The 22968-nt window shown below is 43.7% G+C and overlaps 1 protein-coding gene across 2 annotated transcripts in view; it reads left to right on the plus strand.

The window, feature by feature from the left end:
- The first annotated feature begins 50 nt into the window (after positions 1-50).
- The window catches only part of PRCP (prolylcarboxypeptidase), a 60890-nt gene continuing 37972 nt past the window's right edge, over positions 51-22968 (plus strand). Inside the window, exon 1 of one of the 2 annotated variants that reach the window (XM_054015766.1) lies at positions 51-420. In XM_054015766.1, coding sequence (XP_053871741.1) covers positions 268-420 — 153 coding nt within the window. In that variant the 5' untranslated portion in view covers positions 51-267. The remainder of the gene's footprint in view (positions 421-22968) is intronic. The other variant, XM_054015765.1, reaches the window with a different exon arrangement.

Genomic DNA, 22968 nt, shown 5'->3' on the forward strand with positions numbered 1-22968 from the left:
ACGCTGGGTAGGCCCCGCCCCCTGGGTTCCTGAGGGAGCCAGGGGCCCTAGGCAGATCGCTCCGAACCCCTTTCCCCCGCTAGGCAGGGGGCGGGGCGCTGAGGCTCCCAGCCCCCCCCCTCGGGCTCGCTCCTTCCTCCGCTCACGTTCCCCGCCCCCGGGATTCCCCTCTCGGCCTCTCCCGCCCCCCATGCGGGGCCGGGCAGTGCCCGGGGGGCCGCGGCCGGTATAAAACGGGCGGCGCGCAGGCGGCGCTGCTCAGTCACTATGCTGGGGCTGCTCCTGCTGCTTATCCTGGGCAGCGTCTGCTGCCCTCCGGGGGCCCGCTCCGCCCTGCCCCTGGCCCCCCGGCGGGGCCCCCCGGGGAGAGCTCAGCCCCGGCCCACCGCCCTCTACCAGACCCGCTACTTCCCCCAGAAGGTAAGCGCCTCCGCTCGCCCGGCCGGAGCCAGCCCCGGCACCCCCGGCGTGAGTGTCTTGGGGGGCCCCCTCTGCCGGGCCCAGCCCCTTCGGCCACTTCCCCCAAGCCCCTCCCCAGCGTGAGTGTCTGGGGGGGGGGCTTCCTACTGAGCAACCCCCTTCCCAGGAGGAGGTGTGTCTGTGGGGCTAGCTCAGACCCCCTTCCCCAACATCTCTGGGGTATGGCCTAGCTCTGGGGGCTTACCCGCATCCCATACATAGGGGCTGCCAACAGCTGTCTGGGTAGGGCCCCTCTTCCTGTTGATCAGCACCCACTCCCTGGCACGAGGGTCTGATGTCATCTGCCCCCTTCTCATGGTGTGTCTGTTAAGGGTCTTCTCTCTTATGTTTCTGAGGCTGTGCCTAACCTGGGCCAAGGGAGACCTCAGGCAGTTGTGAAAGAGCCTTGGAGAGTATCACTACAATTAGACACCTGCAGCTGGCCCATGCCAACTGACTCAGGCTCACGGGGCTTGGGCTCAGGGGCTGTTTGATTGCCGTGTACATCTGCATTGCAATTCAACAGCCCTTTAGCCCAAGCTCTCTGAGCTCCAGTCAGCTGGCATGGACCTGCCACAGATTTTTAACTGCAGTGTGGACAAACCCTAAGTGTCTTGTTGAAATACAGCTCAAATAGCTTTACTTAAAGTGGAAACTCCTTGAGGCAGGGACCATTTTTTTGTTCTGCGTTTGTGAAGTTCCTCGCATGGTGGGATACTGGTCTCTGACTAATGGTACTAGATGCTGAGGTAATACAAACAGTAACATAGTAGTGGTGCATAATCCACTGTGAGATTTTACCAGACCTTTAAAAGAAATCCCACGCGGAGGTGTCTGCTTAGAATTTAGGGGCACGTCTGTATCTGTCTGTAGTAGGGGATTTTTTTTTTCCCCTTTAAACTTCAGAACAGGAAATCATCTGTTGGCCTGTGGGATCCAGCAGTCTTGTTACAAATGGTAAGAATCTCTTACGAAATGCTGGATAATGCTATTCTCAATGGAATTTGTTCTAATTTCCTAGCATTGTGCAATTGGACATAAAGCATCTGAATGATAATCCTATTTGAGTACAGGCTCCCTCCCTTTCCACGTATAAAGTATTATCTCTGAATGCTTAATATCTAAAACTAATACAAATTTGGAAAAACATATTTCATTTCTGATGAATAGTTTAATATTACCTTTCCAGGTAATGTTGTCCAGCCAGTAGACTTTTGCGGGGTAAGACAGGTTGCTATAAATTGCTCTGTTTTTTCCTCTTGATCATTCAGAGGATGGTGATTGGCAATGAATTAGTCATGTCCCCTGTAAAGTCTCCTGGGGTGCTACATAATTTTATTGTCACCCCTCTACATGACTGCACGACTGCTGTACAAGAGTGAAACAGTGCAGTGATGCTAGTATGGTGCTTGGGGATTGGAAAACTTTACACACCTATTAGCAAGAGGAAGTCAATATGCAAAATAAGGCCACCAATGAAGTCCAGGGGCAATGCTCTGTGGAGGCATCTAGGCCACTTCCTCTCTCAGCTATTGAGATTTTTGCCAAACTTTTGTGCTTGAGCTATGCCCAATCATGTTGACCTCTGGGTAGGTATCTAATACATTTGAAATCACTTGACTGTCGACTGCTGGAAGGGAAAGGATCTGTCTCCCCCTCCCCTTCAACACCAGTGTCCTAGTTCCCTAGGAGGTAGGAAGTTAAACTGGAGAGGAAGTCCACAGGATGGTCAGACAACATGCCATCTGCACCTCGTGTATGAACACATGACCTTACTGGGATGCTAGCACTGGACTGGAGTCCTCTCTCTTATGTTAGAGACTTAGGAGGTAGGAGGGGAATGGATTTAGTAAGGACCCCTTGTAGTAGTACTGCTTTCCTATGGATCATAATCCGACAGTCCTTGGGGACTCTCCTCTGCCAACTATCTGTCCACATAAGGGGGCATTTCCCACCCTTCAAAAAGACTCTCCTTACAGCCTCTTCCAATCACATATGTGCAGATTTTTTTTTTAAATGTGGACGGGGAATTTCAGCTTTCTACCTGTTAATTAAAAGTCCCACAGCTCTGACCCTTAACAACACGGAAGCTTTGCTAACCCTCCAATAGGCTTAATCATGTGGAGGAACAGTCAGACTGATTATTTTGCTAGTGTAGCAATGAGGGCAAACAGGGATGTGGTGCATCGTTCATTACCATGATACTAGTGTTGAGTGCTGGGGCCCAACTAACTGAGATGAATGCACAGCAATCTCATGATACTGGTGCCGAGCATGAGTATCGTTGTGTTGCCGGTCTTGATACTTAATTAAAATGAAAAACATTAGAAATTTCATTGTACGCAGTGTTGTTGTGGCTGTATTGGTCCCAGGATACTAGAGAGACAAGTGAGGTAATATCTTTTACTAGACCAACGTCTACTGGTGAGAGAGAAAAGCTTTCATGCTTACACAGACCTCTTTTTTTAAGCCTCTCGTACTACACCAGTGTCCTGATCCCATAGGAAAATGAACAGGAGGACGTCCAGGTGGCATGCCTTTCCTAGCCGATGCTAAAGAGCAACTCTGTAACCTCGAAAGCTTTTGTCTCTGTCACCAACAAAAGTTGGTCTGATAAAAAATATTACCTCACCCACCTTCTCATTAGAAACTTCAGGCAATTAAAGCTTTAGGTGGTATATGCTCTGATGGTTGGAACAGGCAGTACTAGGAGCCAGGAATCCTGGATTCTGTTCCCTTTTCTGCTACTGACTCTGGCTATGTCTCCACCAGCTCTTATGTTGGAGTAACTTATGTCGCTCGGGGAGAGAGGGTGGTTTATTCGCACTCCTGAGCAACATAAGCTGTAGTATAGACATAGCCTATGTTTATGTCTACACTAGCATGTTGGTCGGTAAAACTTTTGTTGCTCACGAGTGTGAAAAAAAGAGAAACGCTTTTTTCCTGCCAACACAGCTACCGCTGCTCATTGGAGTGCGTTAATTATGCAGGCAAGAGAGTGGCTATACGGGAGACCTTACAGCAGTACAGATGCAGTGGTACAACTTTGCTGCTGTAAGGTCTGTAGTGTAGACATAACCATGGTTCGGTGGGTGAAGCACTGGCTCGGGGAGGCTAGCCCCTGCCGCGGCCCATCCCTTCTGCTTGAGGCCCCAAGCCCAAATTCTACCTCCTGCAGCCCCCCCCCCCCCGTAGCCCCAGAGCTCTGGGTGGCATGTGCTTCCCCCCCAACTCCAGAGCATCGTGTTTGTGGCCCCCCCAGGCGTGCATGCGGCCCTCCTCCTCTCTCGCCCCGCCCCCCCAGCCCTAGAGCATTGGGCGGTGCAGCCCCTGTGCCGGGGCCCCCTCAGCACTGGGCAACCCTAGCTACTCCGAGTCCCAGCTGCTCTAGCCCCAGCCCTAGCAGGACCTTCCTGGAAGAGTTGCAGCCTGCCTGGGCTGGGGCCAACTAGCTGGGGGGGGGGCACTCTGGACTGAGTGTGGGTGGGGCCACCTAGACTGTTTGAGGGGGGTACAGCCTTCCCCTGCCTATTAGATATGCTGCCCATGGACATAACCTTAGTCTCCTTTCCCCACACACAGGTCCCCCTCAGCTGCCCCCCCTTTCTTCCCTATGACTGGAGGGGAATTAATGGGCCACTTCACCTTGAATGGCCTTTTAAATATGTGTTAAGTATGTATCAGTGACACTCTGAGACCTTGGGTATGTCTTCACTACCCGCCGTATCGGCAGGTAGCAATCGATTTATCCGGGATCGATATATCGCGTCTCGTTAAGACGCTATATATCGATCCCCGAACATGCTCACCGTCAACTCCGGAACTCCACCAGAGCGAGCAGCAGTAGCGCAGTCGATGGGGGAGCCGCGGCCGTCGATCCCGCGCTGTGTGGACCCCAGGTAATTCGATCTTAAGATACTTCGACTTCAGCTATGCTATTCGCGTAGCTGAAGTTGCGTATCTTAGATCGATCCTCCCCCCCGCAGTGTAGACCAACCCCTTGTCTACACTAGAACTTACTTCAGTATACCTTATGTTGCTCAGGGGTGTAAATAATCCACATCCCTGAACAACATAAGTTACTCCGACCTAAGTGCCGGTGTAGATAGCGCTATATTGGTAGGAGAGCTTCTCTTGCTGACATATCTACCGCCTCTTGTGGGAGGTGAAGTAATTAAGCCGACAGGAGAGCTCTCTCCCATCGGCTTAGAGCGTCCTCACACGAAGCCCTGCAGCAGTGCAGCTGTAGTGCTTCTAGTGTACACATAGCCTGAGTGAGTTTCCCAGATGTGAAGAGCTCTGTGTAAGCTCAAAAGCTTGTCTCTCTCACGGATAGAAGTTGGTCTAGTAAAAGATATTACCTCACCCACCTTGTCTCTAATATCCTGGGACCAACCTGACTATAACAATGCTGCATACAAATGGGGACAACAATGTTTCACAACTTTATAGGACATCAAAGTATGATGTTTCTGTTCCCTATTTCTTATTTTAGCTTCTTAGCAACAAAGATCCTGTTTTGATGCAAATGGTCTCTAACACAGGATTGAGAGGAGAAAAACAAGTTCAGCATAATGACTTCTAGAATGTTCTATAAAAAGAGAAAACTGAATTTGTGAATACGGCAACAAACGTCATAGTGTAATTCACAAAGCAGACTTTCATTTTTAACCCATTTTTGTATATTCATCACTTCCAAAAATTCTCCTTTGGGGCTGAAACTTTCTATACTAGATCTCTGTCCAAAGAGGTACTTTAAAAAGTTTGAGCAGAATCCTTTCAACAAAGAGTAAGTTCCATTGTCAGAGAACAAACTTGATACTTTAAGCTTTAAAGACTATTTAATGGCATGTTGCAAATGGATAACTTCAGAAGAACCACCTTGAAAAGTCTCAACTTTTCATATAGTAAGTTTTAACTAATCCCTTGGGTAAATTTTTTTTGCGGAGGGGCGGGAAAGACTATTAAATAAAAAGTTGCAAATGACTGTAGGGGAAAATCACTTTTGCACAGTACAGTATTTCTGTGTTTAAATTGAGTTTGACTGTGAAGCATGTAAACACTTTATAGCACTGTTTGAAGCAGGATTTGTATCAGAAGCTTCACTGCTGAGATGCAACTATTGCTGAATATGCTCTTTGTGCAACTGGGGAAGTACGCAGTAGAATTCTAAAGTTTAACATTAACTTCCTCTTTACTCATTTTTTCTTACTTAAAGTGAGATTAAATGCAAAAAGCTTATGTTGATGGAGGCTGAAGTCCAGAATGTTGAGAAACAAATCAAGTAATGCGGCAGTTAATGTTGCTATGAGACCTTTAACTTGCATACCTTGCCTGTGCAGTATTGTGCGTATCAGTGGCTTTCAATCTTATTGGTTGAAAACCAAGCTTGAAATGGACTGGAGCAATGATGGCCATGTCCTGACACAGGTCTCTTTTTTTTTTTTTTTTTTGCTACCTATTATTTCTCCTTACTGTCCTTTTTCCCATCTTGTCTTTTATTTATTTTCTTATTCACTTTTGCTCTCATACATATTTCTTTCTGACTTCTAGGTCTGATTCACACAGAATTTTGAATCAGTTTAACTATTTGGTTAGGTATGTGTCTTTTCTAGTGAAATAGTTAAAGTGGTACACCACCCCCACACCTCTGCGTGCACACATTTATACCAATATGAAGGTGCTAGATAGCTTAATTCCCTTCCATTACAACAATAAGCTATATCAGCATAAGCACTCTTACACTGGTACACTTGAATCCACCGGGGAGATGTATTCTTTAACTATATGGGTATAGTTAATGCGGTACAATTTTTGTGTGTAGACAGGAACTTATCCTCTTTTCTTTGGTAGTTTTGAGCCCATTCTCCTACTCACTAGAAGGCTACATATTGGGCATGTTCATTGATGCTATCTGAAGCTGAGCTGAGTGTAATGGAGAAGGGAAGCTGGGGGTGACAATCTGCAGCTTGCACCCACATTTGTGTGAGCTGTTTTTATATAGCCAGTTATGTCAGAGGTCACAATAAGAGGCAGGTGTGGGTATCTCTCAAGGAGCCACTTACCACTTTTATTTGCAGATTGGCAGCAGTTTTGCCATGTGTTGGAGGCCTGAGGGGTGGAGAATCTGGAATCATGCAGCTTTCCAGACCCATAGTGATCCTCTGCTGCCTCCTAAAACTAGTCTGGCACCTTTCCCGTTCCAGGAATCCCACATCCTAGATTGGAAACACTGGAATGTGTATTAAAGTACTGTTGCCCTTGCAGGAGCTTGTAGCCCGCACAATGGTTATAAGGTAAGGGACTAGGAACATAACGCAGAAATGCTAGGGGCCCATAGGCCTAGACCTATAAGAAGAACTTAAGCAGTTAGCATGAGTGTAAGGGCAAACAGCCTGTGTAGGAATAGTTGCTTAAAAGGGTTTGTGGCCATGGTGCCTGGATGGGCCACGCTGAGAATGCCAACTCAGGGCAGACTGCAAGAGATAGGGCAGACAATCCCCAAGACTGGTGATTTATTCTATAATTAGATTCACCAATCCAGTAACAAAACAGATTCTGTAATACCACACTGGTTAACCAGAAACCAGATACAGTCCCCTTTTAGGCAATCCAGCCTTTGGCTCCCATCTAGACAGCCAACTCTAAGGGCTTGTCTACACTACTCGCCGGATTGGTGAGCAGCGATCGATCCAGCAGGGGTCGATTTATCGCGTCTCTCCCATCGACTCCGGTACTCCACCAGAACGAGAAGCGCAAGCGGAGTCGACGGGAGAGCGTCAACTGTCGACTTACAGCAGTGAAGAAACCACTGTAAGTAGATCTAAGTACGTCGACTTCAGCTACACTATTCATGTAGCTGAAGTTGCATATCTTAGATCGACCCCGTGCGGTAGTGTAGACAAGCCCGAATATAATGAGGGGTTACTAAAAACGTTATTCACCATAAAAGTTTTACTTATCCCAAAGGACTGGACACATTGCCCACCAGGCCAGTGAATATTTCAGATTTCACCCAAATACATGCTACAGCCAATCCTTATTAACTAAATCTAAGATTTATTAATAAAAGAAAAAAGAGAGAGTTGTATATGGTTAAGAGCTCAATATACATACAAATGTGTGTAAAGTACTTTGGTCAATTTCATAGCAGAGATGGCGAGGCTGCTGGTTTGTAAAGGACTTTCTGGAATTCATTTAGAAGGTTATAGTCCAATAGGCAGTCCAGGTGTAGAATTTGTTCAAGTTCTTCCATGAGAATTCCAGGGTAGTCCAAGCTAACTTCAGTCTTATGGTTTAAACCTTCCCTGTTAAAGTTTAAGCAGACCCTGAGATGTCAAGATCAGGCCCAGGGCTTTCCTTTATAGCTCCCTAGCAAGCTGGCAAGCCACTGGTCACAGCAGGACCTCCCCAGAGGAAGAATAGGCAGTGCAGATAGTTGCTTTGAAGCTAATCGTCTATTTCCTAGGCATACACAGATAAACTAGTTGCATTCATTCCCATAAGGTGATTAGCCACTACTTCATTATGGCATAGATAATTAAGTTGAAGATAATATAGATAGTAGTATTAGTTTCCTGCAGTATCTTACATCTTTGATCTTAAGGTTAACTGAACCATCCGCATGTATAATATAAAGCACTTAAGACATGAAAGGGAATTAGCATCTACAAACTGATTTCTATTACTGCAAATAAATGGGTTAGTGATTGCTGGTCTAGTACATTTCTTTGAAATTCACATACGAGTAGATTGTCTTGATCACATTTCAGTGCCTCCTGTTAAGTTGTTATGGGTCATACCCAAGTTGGCTGATCTGTCAGTGTCACAGGGTTAGCATAAGTAAACTATTAGTGACCTTAACCACAGGATGGCATAAGACTTTGTTTTGCTTGTTTTGTAGTAATCACAAGTGCTGAAATTAAGGAAAACTACTGACAGGTAACAGCAAGAAGGCAGTTTGTACCAGTTTAGGGTGTTTTTGGAGAACATCAGCAGATGTCTCACTGCATGTAGTCCTAGTAACCCAATCAATGTATATGCTAATACATTTAAACTAATTAATATACTAACCTATAAGATAAGGACACTCCAACATTTATGGGGGTGAGGAATTTGGCATAGGAGGAGCTACTTATACATATGCATGAAGAACATCAGAACCTATAAAACATCTGGTTTTAGTACAAATTTAACAGCTGAACTGATGATCCAGAATGCCAGTAATGGCCCGTATGGCTGAGGTGATATTACTCTGAGAACTTTAATTTTTGCATTTCGTGATGAGTCTCATTGTATAGTTCTTAATAACTTTTATAGTTTTTTCAGCAAAAGAGCTAATAAGATGTATGTCAGAGTTTTCTTTGATACATAGTGCTTCTGGGGGATTTGATGCATGTGTCTGATAGGCCCTGTTTCCCCCCATCACTCTTTCTGATTTCATCTTCCACAGAATTAAGCCTCTATGCAACAGCTTGTACTGATATAATGCATTATTTAAAACTTAAACTGTTTCCCAGCATTGGTTTGAAAGATCAGGTCCTATAAATTCTATCAAGATCGTGAGACTACTATCTTTAGCAGGGGGTTTATATTTTCAAACCAGTGCATGTAAATTGTGGGACAGTTTTCAAAATGCACTCTTTTTGCATGCAAGCAGCTTCAAGTGCTAATTCATACAGGCTATAAAATACACACACAAAGCCATCCAGTACATGTGTCATTGGTAATGCTCTAAAACACAAATGTTTGTGTCCATAAAATTGCACGTGCATAAAAGGGGAGAGTGCATTGAGACATGAAAATTTGGCTTTTTTTCAATGGGAACAATACAACTAACTCAGTTCCCAGCTGGATCAGATGCCTTCAGTACCATGGCTTACATTACAGTCAGAAATGCTGCTAAACGTAGAAGAGCTGGGGAAAGAAAGACCTTGAGGTCAGAATTGCAAAAGTAGGGAGAAAAAGGAAAAGAGAAGACAAAATATTCCTTTGGAAGTAGTTCTTTCTGTCAGTCACAGAAGTTGCCCTGCCTCCAAGAGATGCATCAGGAACTCCCACACATTGACGCTTAATGTGTTCCTTTCACAGCAACGCACAAGACCTAGCTACAATCTGGATTATGATTCATTATCAAGCCTTCACGTTCACCTGGGGAAGCCAATGCATTCTGGGACCACCACCATGGGTGCTGGGATATGATGGTGCTGAGCATGGTCAAATGATTAGATAAAGAACGCAGTGTCAAAGTGTGACTGGCTGTTTAAGGCTCTGAAGCCTGGTCCACACTAAGAAATTTCGTTTTTGCTAGGTTTTTTTTGCGGAAGAGAGGGGGAGTGGGTTAAGCATGTTTGTTTTCATTACAATGGTGCCTAGAGGTCCAATGTTAGATCAGGGCCCCGTTGAGCTAAGCATTGTACACCTAGTAAGAAAGTGTCCCTGACCCAAAGAATACAATAGGAGTTGGTTTTGTTATTAAATTAGAAATTTCTATCTTTGCATGTGCCTGCATTAGGAAATTTCTACTAAAATTTCCCACTGAAGTGGAGGGAAACTAAACATTTTTCTAGTTTAGACACAGCTCAAGACAGGTTTTCTGTATATATTTTTTTAAAGTTATAACATGCTTAACCCTAAAATGCCCTGTAAAAGAAATTGTTGTGGGGAGAGAAGCAGGAAAACAGCCATTAGAAGGGTGTGATGCTTAATAGCTGTTGCCTATAAATTCCACAGTTGAATTGTATGCCATCATGGAGAGTAGTGTATGTAGCAATCCTTCAAACTATTTGTTTGGAAGGTAGCTTAAGCATATCTTTCACTTCATTTTTGTAATTTATTTCTGACTGAGAATTTGAATGCTTCTGTCAGATCTGAATCTTACCACAGTCACTCCTGCCTTTGTGTCGTCCAGACTGGATTATTGTAGTGCTGTCAGTGTGGCTGCATTTGAAGCTCATTGGAAGTTACAGCTGGTTCAGAATGTCATAGCTACCTGATATGTGATACTGTATTGGCCACAAAGACTGTATTACACCAATTCCTTGAGAGCAGCATTGGCTTCCTAGTAATTTCTGGGTACAAGGTATGGACTTCATCTGTCAAGCCCAATATGGCATGAGTCAGGTCTACTTGAGAGACGGTCCCCCTTCCTATGGAGCGCTAAGTCTAACAGTTTCTTGACCTGCCTGTGTACTGTGCTCACAAGAAGGGAGTTTATAATTATGAAAACAAAAATGCCTTTAGCCCAAACTCTGGAATTCTCAATGCAGTATGATATTTTTGTATGGATTAGTGTCTGGCTTGTTTTTAAACAGAGCTGTATAATATAACTTGGCACGAATGTAGCACTTTTTATCCATGGGTTTCAAACCACTTTACGAGGAAAGATGTGTGGGCAATACCTCCTTTTTGAACTGATAAAACTGAAGCACAGAGGCTAAGCCTGGGCAAAACAATGAATTGATGTAGGGTGTCCTTAAATCACATGCTTTTGAGATTAATCCTTTAATTCCAGTAATTATGGTGCAATATTTAATTGGTACTAGTGATGGCATCTCAGAATAGTAACATGTGGAGAACAAATAAGTTGGATCTCTTCTTCATCACTGACGACATAATACAATAGCCTTTTAATTTTTTTGATGAAAGGAAAAAAATCAGTGGTTTTTGAAACCCACTTAGTGCTAATTAAAAGTAGTGTCATTGGTTAAAAAGATGTGATAATTCATGTCTGTGACAAACACTGTGTTGATTATATGTTTTATTCATCAAGTAGTATCGGAGTACTTGGCAACAGCTCTGCTGTGTGATTTCATAATGGGATTTAAACCAGGAGCTATAAGTGAACACAATCTATAAGCAAAAACAATAGATCTTGTTCAGCAGATAGGCAAGTGCGGAAGTACTTGTTACAGCTTGTCAGTGAATTTTTATTTTTATACACTGTTTATCTACGGGTCACAATGCAGACATCAACTTTTCAAAGTAAGCAGGAAACACTTAATTTCCTCACAACTTGCAGCCTCTTCCTTCAAGGGAGCAGTTAATACAGTAACTACAAAAGGCAGCAATAATCACCACTGCCTCTTTGAAAATAAACACTTCCTCTTTCATGCACCAGCCGTTTTAATCATTAACAAACTATAATAAGCAGAGGGTGAGAATTGTGGATGACAGTGTCTTGATTAAAGAAAGTTTAAAAGGCTAAACAAATGAAACTTCGAAGTAGAAAGAGGCCTTTCATGAACTCCACACACAAATTAGATTCTCGGATGATGTAAATCAGAATAGTTCCATTGAAGTCATTCTGATTTACACCACTTGAGGATCTGGCCCTCTGTTTAATGGTCAAACCAAAACTGTGAATTTCTCTGATGGTAGGGGTTCAGAGCCTGCTAGCAGTTCAAAGTGGTACTTAATGTCAACATGTTCTGCATTGAATTCATTCTCCAGCTGAGAAGGATCAAGAACAGGGGTCGGCAACCTTTCAGAAGTGGTGTGCCGAGTCTTCATTTATTCACTCTAATTTAAGGTTTCATGTGCCAGTAATACATTTTAACGTTTTTAGAAGGTCTCTTTCTATAAGTCTATAATATATAACTGAACTATTGTTGTATGTAAAGTAAATAAGGTTTTTAAAACGTTTAAGAAGCTTCATTTAAAATTAAATTAAAATGCCGAGCCCCCTGGACCGATGGCCAGGACCCGGGCAGTGTGAGTGCCACTGAAAATCAGCTTGCGTGTTGCCTTCGGCACACATGCCATAGGTTGCCTACCCCTGATCAAGACCATATAACTGCTTGAGAGCATGTTTGTGATGAGACATCATTGTTGTATATGTAGATGATTTGTAGCACATCCCAAATTGGGAAGAGGTTAGGGACCACATGACTGTCTTTGAATCTGTTTCAAAACCTGAAGGAATAGAAAATGAAAAGAGAGAAATGGAATATAATTGAAACAGTGTTTGTTCTGCTTGATAACTTTTCTTCCCCCCTACATTCCCTTGGTCTCCCTGTTTAGCTGATCTCCGCTCAAGAAAACCCCACCCAAAAAATTAAACCAAACAAAGGGTGAAAACATGGTGGGACTAACAAAATGTTTGCAAATCTTCTTTGTTATATCCTTTTCTCCTTAATCTTTTGTCTATTTTATCTGTTTAAATTGTAAACTCTCCAGGGCAGAGATTGTCTCATTTTGTTTGTGTAATGCCTAGTGGAGTTAGTCTCCTGATCCCAGCTGCCCCTTAGGTTATACCATGATATAAATAATAAAAATTTACTCTAAGTCTGTTAGTAGTCAGGACAAAAATTATCTTAGCTAAGCAGGAATTCAGTCACTTGAAATACCTATGTTAGTCTGCTCTTTTCTGCAGTCTTACAGAAACTAACTCTTGATTCTGAAACTTTGACCTGTACATTTTACATACTCACCTGCCCTTAACCAGGCGCTAAATTACTGTATTCTGCAAACACTGCTCCACCTGTTGATTAGCGCCACTCTCAGACTGCAGCTGTGCAATAATCTTTGTCTCATCACAACATGAATTTAATCCCAAGATTAAAATGGACCACTTTGGAATTTATTGCTGATTTTCAGATAAGAGTGAGTTAGCTTTTTAGGACATTGTGATGGGTTCCTTTTGGGGTGCTGGCTGGAAAGGGGTACCATTGAGCCCCCCAGCCCACCAGCCTGGGCTCCCACTCACCCTGTAATGCTTTGACAAGCTGCAGACATGCTCCTGGTCTCCTACTTTCACCGCCACGCAGGGACACACCGAGCTGTAGTAACACGCAGACAGGCTTTCTGACCAGCCCCTACATGGGAAGGCTATATAGCTAGGGCACTTACCAGCTTCTCAGGCGCACACCCTCTCTGGAGGGTAAACCCCAAATTATACCATCTTGAGCTCCACAGGGAACTGTACAGCATAAGCTCATAAAATTCGCCCCCTTCCCTCAATGTGGAGAGGAATATACACAGCTTTCTGCCCCCAAGTTATGATTTCCACACACTGGTTTTAGACAAAACAAAAACAAGTTTATTAACTACAAAAGATAGATTTTAAGTGATTATAAGGGATAGCAAACAGATCAAAGCAGATAACCTTGTAAATAAACAAATATGCGATCTAAGCTTAATATACTAAAGAGATTGGATATGAGTAACACATTCTCACCCTAAATGACGATTGAGTAGGTTGCAGAGATTCTTAAAGGGCAAACTGCACTTGCTTGCAGATTAAAACCCCAGGTATTCCTTTCATAGGCTAGAAATCCATCTAGCCTGGGTTCAGCCCTTCTTCCCCAGTCCAGTCCTTGTTTCTCAGGTGTTTCCAGGAGTCTGTTTGGGCGGGGAGTCAGTGAAGAACCACAGTGATGTCAAACCCCTGCCTTAAATAGCTTTTGCACATGGCAGGAACCCTTTATCTCCGAACTTGGTTCCCACGGCCCGTCAGTGGAAAAACGTTGGTATTCCAAGATGGAGTCCAGTATCCGGTGACTTGGTCACATGCCCCTGTAGGGTCACAGCAGCTATAACTCAGAGGCTGTTTGTTGCATCCTCAGGAAAGCTCCCCCATGGGAGATTAGCTTCTTCTAAGACCTATTCTCCCTAATGGCCCTTCCCAACCAGCCATCTAGACTGATTGCATCTTGCCTAGTGGGCATTTCCCAGGTGTAAACACATTTGTAATAGATGCACAGACAATATTCCTAACTTCAGATACCAAAATGATACATGCATACAAAAAGGATAATCATATTCAGTGAATTATAACCTTTTCAATGATATCTTACATGATCTATCTTGTACAAAATACATCATAGTTATGAAATAATCATATCATATAATATTACTATGAAGAATATGGGGTATAATGCCACAGACATTACTTTTTTTTTTTAATACCAAGACGAAAGAGGATCCTAAGGAGTTTAGAAGCACAAGTTCTATTAAGGTTTTGTCATATTTCAGAATGTTAATTTTGCAAAACAACAATAACAGAGTTGGCATTTAGGGGAAAAATACAGTTAACATGAAAAAAAAATTTTTTTTCCCTCTTTTAAATTACTCCATGGAGGCAGCCATGTTCCCAGAAGTTAGGACAGTGTAGGCCAGGGAGAAATTCATTCTGTATGGAAATCATTGGGAAGAACAGACTGCCTGAATACCTGCTGCGCACATGTGGATACCACTGCAGGTCTGGTGGGGCCTTTGTTTTTTATTTTAAAACAAGTCTCCAGCTGTCTTGTCTTGGTCTCTCGGGAAAAGTACAGTATTTCCACTCTGCATTTTGCTTCTGGCATTTCCAACTATAGGGCACCACGTCTACTATAGCCCCAAATGTTCCAGCTCTCTCTACCGTGTTGAGCAGTTGTCTCCTTTACGGCTTTAACATAGCAATGTAGAGCCTGCTGCAGCACTGCCAGAGTGGCAGCTGATGATCTTTAATATTGTATGGCTGTATGACTAATTGCTGCTTGCTTGTTGAATTTTATGAAACCCCTGTTTTAGCTGACTTGCCCAGTGGTTCATAGTCAAGCTGGAAGGGCATATCGAGAGGGATCCCGCAGGCATTGGTCCTGGGTCCGGTTCTGTTCAATGGCTTCATCAATGATTTAGATTATGCCAGAGAGAGTACACTTATAAAGTTTGTGGATGATACCAAGCTGGGAGGGGTTGCAAGAGTTTTGGAGGATGGGATTAGAATTCAAAATGATCTGGACAAACTGGAGAAATGGTCTGAAGTAAATAGGTTGAAATTCCATAAGGACAAAGGCTAAATACTCCACTTAGGAAGGAACAGTCATTTGTGCACATACCACATGGGAAATGATTGCCTAGGACAGAATACTGCAGAAAGGGATCTGGGGGTTATAGTGGATTGCAAGCAAAGTATGAGTCAACAGTGGGAAAACTCTTGGGGGGTTGGGGGGGGGCAGAATCATAATTCTGGGATGTATTAGCAGGAGTGTTGTAAGCAAGATACTTGAAGTAATTTTTCCGCTCTGATCCATGCCAATAAAGCCTCACCTGGAGTATTGTGTCCAGTTTTGGGCATCACCTTTCAGGAAATATGTGGCAAATTGGAGAAAGTCCAGAGGAGAGAAACGAAAATGATTAAAGATCTAGAAAACATGACCTATGAGGAAAGATTGAAAAAAAAATGGATTTGTTTAGTTTGGAGAAGAGAAGACTGAATGGGGATGTAAATTTTCAAGTACATGCAAGGTTATTACAAGGAGGAGGGGAAAATAGTGTTCTCATTGTCCTGTCCTCAGAGGTTAAGAAGTAATAGGCTTAAATTGCAGCAAGGGAATTTTAGGTTGGTACATTAGGAAACACTTCCAGTGCTTAACTACCCTGACAGTTAGGAACAAATTGCCTATGGAGGTTGTGGAATCTCCATAATTGGAGTTTAAGAACAGATGAGACAAATGCCTGTCAGGTATGGTCTAGCTAGCTATTACTTAGTCCTGTCTTGAGTGGAGGAGACTGGACTAGATGACCTCTTGAGGTCCCTCCTACTCCTACACTTCTACGATTCTGAAAGTTTAGGTTGCTAGATAGAACCAGCAACTGTTTTGTAACTGATGTACCTGTTACTTGTAAAATCCTCCCTAAAGAAACTGGGATTCTGGGTCTAAAAGTTGTGTTGTGGAAAACCCAGTGCTGGAGCTTTAAGAACATATTAGTCAATTACCTATCAGGGATGGGCTAGGTATACTTAATCTTGCCTCAGCACAAAGGGGTGGGCCTGATGACCTTTAGAGTTCCCTTCCAGGTCTATATGTTTATGATTGCACAGTACCTGTTCTGGGATTATACAATAAAAGCTTCCTCATGATGCAAAGCAGTTAACTTAATGGATATATGGGAATCTGCCATTTAAAATTCTGGCGATTCAGGTTTTGTCGGAGTGACAGCATTGCATTGTGTGTTCATAATGTATGGCCAGTCATTTACGAAACAATCCAGCTGAAAGGAAGTGTTTTGCTACCCTAAACCTATGTTTATGTTTTTGGACCTATGTTTGTTAATCCCAGCTTGTAAAATTTTAGCAAAGCCTGGGAGTAATAATGTATTGTACAACATATTTTCATCATGTCCTATTCAAAAAGATGCATTTAGGGAGACTATTTCTCTTTCCTGGTTTGTTTTGAAATAGAGACTATGTAGTGTGTATTACTATCTAATGCTGATATTTAACAATGCCTCCAACTGCTTCCCAAAACAAACACATCCGTGTACCAAGCTGAAGGCTTTTATCAAACGTCACATCAAGGGTGAGGGGTGGGGTACAAGTTCACTTTCCTCATTCAAATCCATCCTTAAGACTCTTATCATCTGTGACTCCCACAACATGAGTTTATCATCCCTACTATTAGCTACTTAAAAAAATACTGGTGATTGGTCGTGTCTCCATCTTGATTGTTCAATCTTCACATCAGTTATCCCGGCTGTTTTGTCCTGTCTAATATCCGATTGTAAACTGTTTGGAGTAGGGATTGGGTTTTTTCCCCACCTGTTGCCAGGTGCCTAGCGTAGCTCTAAGCGATGCAAATTAATGCACCTTGATTAATCCAGTTTGGATGCAGATAGGTTTTTTTTTTCTTCTTCTCGTAGAAACACTTCTCTCTGGGGCCATATTTATTTTATTTCAGACAGAATGTCCTAATTTAAAGTGTCACTGATGTTAATAGAAAAGAACATAAAGTCATAGTGGGTCAGACCAAAGGTCCATCTAGCTCAGTATCCGGTCTTCTGACAGTAGCCAATGACAGATGCCCCAGAGGGAGTGAACAAAGCAGGTAATCAAGTGATCCATCCCTTGTCGCCCATTCCCAGCTTCTGACAAACAGAGGCTAGGGACACCATCCCTGCCCGTCCTGGCAAATAGCCATTGATGGACCTATCTTCCATGAGTTTATCTAGTTCTTTTTTGAACCCTGTTAGTCTTGGTGTGACATTCCCCATGTTATCTGTACCGGTGATCTGTTAGGTCACTCCAATCCTCAACTCTGGGAGCCAGGCTTACCCTGCTCTGCTGGGGGGAACCCCCACTCTTGGGCTGTTCACACACAGCTGCTGGCATGTAAGTAGCTTGGGTTGTGCAACTGAATGACACTAGCCAATATCTCTGGTCCCAGACATAACCCTAGGAACCTCCGTCTTGCAGTGTCCAGTTATGCCCGCTGGACGCTGCAAGCTTATATGAGTTAATCAATTTAACAAAGAAATTGATATGTACCAGGCTTGTTATCCCAAGGGGAGTCTCTGACACTCTTCAAACCAAATGCACTGCTTAAGGTAGAATTAACAAACCAACTTATTAACTACAAAGATAGATTTTAAGTGATTATAAGTCAAAGTACAAGTCAGATTTGGTCAAATGAAATAAAAGCAAAACGTATTCTAAGATCTTAACACTTTCAGTGCCCTTACAAACTTAGATGCCTTTCACCACAGGCTGGCAGGTTGCCCTTCATGCAGGCTCTCCCCTTTGATCAGCACTTCAGTCGCTTGTTGGTGATGTCTGTAGATGGACGTGGAAGAGAGAGGAAGAGCATGGCAAAGTCTCCCCCTTTTATCATGTTCTTTCTTCCCTCTTGGCCTTGCCCCTTCTCCTTCAGAGTCAGGTGAGCATTACCTCATCGCAGTCCCAAATTGAGCAAGGGGAGGAAGGGGGGTGACTCATTTGAGAGTCCAACAGATCCTTTGTTGCTGCCTAGGCCAGCGTCCTTTGTTCCTGTGAAGCTGGGCTGGGTTTGTCCCATACATGCCCTGATGAAGTGTGAACTGCCCCTCTGCTCTTGGAAAGTTTTTGCCTGGGCCTGTTTTAAGCCATGAGGACACATTTTCAGCCTCATAACTATATACATGAAATTCTCCCTGCCTGCCCTGGCCCGCACCGCCCCTGGAAGCGGCCAGCACCACATCCCTGCGGTCCCTGCGGGGGGCAGAGGGCTCCATGCACTGCTCTCACCTGCAGGCACCTCCCCCTTCAGCTCCCATTGGCCGGGAACGGGAAACCATGGCCAATGGGAGCTTTGGGGGTAGTACCCACAGGCGAGGGCAGTGTGTGGCGGAGCTGCCTTCCCCACCCCAGCCCCAAGAGCCACTGCCAGACATGCTGGCCACTTCCAGGAGCGGTGCGGGGCTAGAGCAGGCAGGGAGCCTGCCTTAGCTCCGCTGCATGCCGCTGCCACCCCGGAGCCACTTGAGGTAAGCGGCACCAGGCTGGAGGCCACACCCTGTACCCCTCCTGCACCCTGCACCCCAACCCCCTGCCCTGAGCCCCCTGCTGCACCCTAACCCCCCTGACCCAGCCCTGAATACAATTTCCCCACCCAGATGTGACCCTCGGGCCAAAAAGTTTGTCCACCCCGGCCTATAACATTACTATAACAACAATGCTCAGTGCATCATGAGCCTTCTGAAGACACCTGACATGACAAACTTTGCATTGGATACCACACAATCATTTTATAAGGATGAACATGGGAGTATAGGGTGTTCCCCCAAGGTACAGAATATCACACATGGCTTTCATAACATCTTCTGGCAAGGAGTTCCACAAGTTGACTGGCCGTTGTGTGAAGAAATACTTCCTTTTGTTTGTTTTAAACCTGCTGCCTATTAATTTCATTTGGTGACTCCTAGTTCCTGTGTTATGAGAAGGAGTAAATAATACTTCCTTATTTACTTTCTCCACACGAGTCATGATTTTATAGACCTCTATCATATCCCCCCTTAGTCGTCTCTTTTCCAAGCTGAAAAGTCCCTGTTTTCTTAATCTCTCCTCATATGGCAGCCATTCCATACCCCTAATAATTTTGTTGCCCCTTTTCTGAACCTTTTCCAATTCCAATGTATCATTTTTTGAGATGGGGCAACCACATCTGTATGCAATATTCAAGATGTGGGCATACCATGGATTTATATAGAGGCAATATGATATTTTCTGTCTTATCTATCCTTTTTTTAATGATGCCCAACATTCTGTTTGCTTTTTTGACTGCCGTTGCACATTGAGTGGATGTTTTCAGAGAACTATCCACAAAGACTCCAAGATATCTTTCTTGAGTGGGAACAGCTAATTTAGACCCCATCATTTTATATGTATAGTTGGAATTATATTTTCCAATATGCATTACTTTGCATTTATCAACATTGGATTTCATCTGCCTTTTTGTTGCCCAGTCATCCAGTTTAGAGAGATCCTTTTCTAGGTCGTCACAGTCTGCCTGGGACTTAACTATCTTGAGTAGTTTTGTATCATCTGCAAATTTTGCCACCTCACTGTTTACCCCTTTTTCTAGATCATTTAGGAATATGTTGATTAGGACTGGACCCAGTACAGACCCCTGGGAGACACCACTATTTGCCTGTCTCCATTCTGAAAACTTACCATTTATTCCTATCCTTTGTTTCCTATCTTTTAACCAGTTACTAATCCATGAGAGGACCTTCCCTCTTATCCCGTGACAGCTTACTTTGCTTAAGAGCCTTTGGTGAGGGACCTTGTCAAAGGCTTTCTGAAAATCTAAGTACACTATATCTACTGGATCCCCCTTGTCCACATGCTTGTTTACCCCCTCAGAGAATTCTAGTAGATTGGTGAGGCATGATTTCCCTTTACAAAAAACATATTGATTCTTCCCCAACAAATTGTCTACGTGTCTGATAGTTTTGTTCTTTACTATACTGTCAACCAGTTTGCCCAGTACTGAAGTTAGGCTTACCGGCCTGTAATTGCTGGGATCACCTCTGGAGCCCTTTGTAAAAATTGGCGTCACATTAGCTGTCCTCCAGTCTTCTGGTACAGAAGCTGATTTAAATGATAGGTTACAGACCACAGTTAGTAGTTCTGCAACTTCACATTTGAATTCCTTCAGAACTCTTGGGTGAATACCATCTGATTCTAGTGACTTATTACTGCTTATTTTATCAATTTGTTCCAAAACCTCCTCTATTGACAACTCAATCTGGGACAGTTCCTCAGATTTTTCACCTAAAAAGAATGGCTCAGGTTTGGGAATCTCCCTCACATCCTCAGCTGTGAAGACTGATGCAAAGAATTCATTTAGTTTCTCTGCAGTGGCCTTCTCATCCTTGAGTGCTTGAGTCCGTTGATCCCACAGGTTGTTTAGCATGCTTCCTGCTTCTGATGTTAAATTTTTTTTTGCTATTACTTTTTGAGTCTTTGGCTAGCTGTTCTTCAAATTCTTTTTTGGCCTTCCTAATTATATTTTTACACTTCACTTGCCAGAGTTTATGCTCCTTTCTATTTTCCTCACTAGGATTTAACTTCCACTTTTTAAAGGATGCCTTTTTGCCTCTCACTGCTTTTTTTACTTTGTTATTTAGCCCCGGTGGCACTTTTTTGGTTCTCTTACTATGTTTTTTTAATTTGGGGTATACATTTAAGTTGAGCCTCTATTATGGTGTCTTTAAAAAGTTTCCATGCAGCTTCCAGCTGCTCCAAGAAGCAGTTATTTAAGCTGTCCAGAAACTTTATCGCTGCATCCCGTCCTGAAGTGACATTTACCCAGTCAACATGGGGATAGTTGAAATACCCCATTATTGAGGTTTTTTTTATCTTAATAGCCTCTCTAATCTCCCTGAGCATTTCAGTCACTATCACCATGCTGGTCAAGTGGTCAGTAATATATCCCTACTGCTATATTCTTTTTATTAGAGCATGGAATTACTATCCATAGAGATTCTATGGTACAGTTTGGTTTATTTAAGATTTTTACTTTATTTGATTCTATGCTTTCTTTCACCTATAGTGCCACTCCTCCACCAGCAATACCTGATCTGCCCTTCCAATACATTTTGTGCCCTGGTATTACTGTGTCCCGTTGATTATCCTCATTCCACCAAATTTCTGTGATGCTTATTATAGCAATATCCTCATTTAATACAAGGCACTCTAGTTCACCCATTTTATTATTTAGACTTCTAGCATTGGTGTATAAGCACATTAAAAACTTGTTACTTTTTAGCTGTCTGCCATTACATGATGTAATTGAATGGGTGTTTTTTTCATTTGACTGTTTCTCATCAAATTCTACCTGTATTTTATCATCTTCCATCCTCTCCTCCTTTTACTAGGACATAGGGGAGGATCTATTAAAGGAGATTCTCTAAGGGATGTCTCTATCCGAACCACACTCTTCTCCACACCTGTTGGCCTTCCCCAAGCCCTTAGTTTAAAACTTGCTCAACGGCCTTTTTAATTTTAAGTGCCAGCCATCTGGTTCCATTTTGGCTTAGGTGAAGCCCAACCTTCCTGTATAGACTCCCCCTTTCCCCAGAGTTTCCCCAGTTCCTAATACTAAACCCCTTCTCCCTACACCATCGTCTCATCCACGCATTGAAACCCTGCAGTTCTGCTTGTCTAACTGGCCCTGCGCGTGGAACTGGAAGCATTTCAGAGAATGCTACCATAGAGGTCTTGGACTTCAATCTCTTACCTAAACAGCCTAAATTTGGCCTCCAGGACCTCTCTTCTATCCTTCCCTATGTCGTTGGTACCTACATGTACCATGACCACCGGCTCCTCCCCAGCACTACACATATATCTATCTAGATATCTCGAGAGATCTGCAACCTTCGCACTAGGCAGGCAAGTCACCATGTGGTTCTCCCGGTCATCGCAAATCCAGCTATCTTATGTTTCGAATGATCAAATCGCCCATTACTAATACCTGTCTCTTCCTGATAACTGGAGTTTCCTCCCCCGGAGAGGTATCCTCAGTGCGACAGGATACCACAACATCATCTGAAAGGAGGGTTCCAACTATGGGATCGTTTCCCTCTGCTCCAGTTGGATGTTCTCTTTCCCTGAGACTCTCATCCTCCTCAGCAGCACAGAGGCTGTCAGACTGGGGATGGGACCGTTCTACTGTGTCCCAGAAAGTCTCATCTGTGTACCTCTCTGTCTCCCTTAGCTCCTCCAGTTCCGCCACTCTGGTCTCCAGAGCCCGTACACGGTCTCTGAGGGCCAGGAGCTCCTCGCACCGAATGCACACATACGCCACCTGCCCATAGGACAGGTAATCAGACATGCTACATTGGGTGCAATAGACAGGATAGCCCCCACTCTGTTGCTGGACTTCTGCTTGTATTCTCTATTTACTCCTGCAGCTTGTTCCTTTGTTGTTTTGTTTTTATCAGGGGGTGGTTTTGGCTTTAAGTTTAAAGAAAGTTAAGTGTATCTAGCCACCCTCACACTCCTTCTGTAAACTCCCTCGCAAAACTCCCGTTAGTCGCTCCTGTTATATATACTGTGCGGCATATTTCAGCCAAGCAGCAAGCACAACCCAAACACACACACTACAGGCAACAAACTTACCCCAAGGGTCACGTAATTGCTCCTCCTTCACCTGAACTCCCTCACAAAACTCCCGTTAGCCACTCCTGTTCGCAAGCTCATGAAAACTGCTCATGTATTAGGACAGTGCTTTACAGCAATTTTACACTCTTATTTGGTTCTCTGCA

This window comes from Malaclemys terrapin, chromosome 1 (assembly GCF_027887155.1).
Source record: "Malaclemys terrapin pileata isolate rMalTer1 chromosome 1, rMalTer1.hap1, whole genome shotgun sequence".
Classification (NCBI taxonomy): domain Eukaryota; kingdom Metazoa; phylum Chordata; order Testudines; family Emydidae; genus Malaclemys; species Malaclemys terrapin.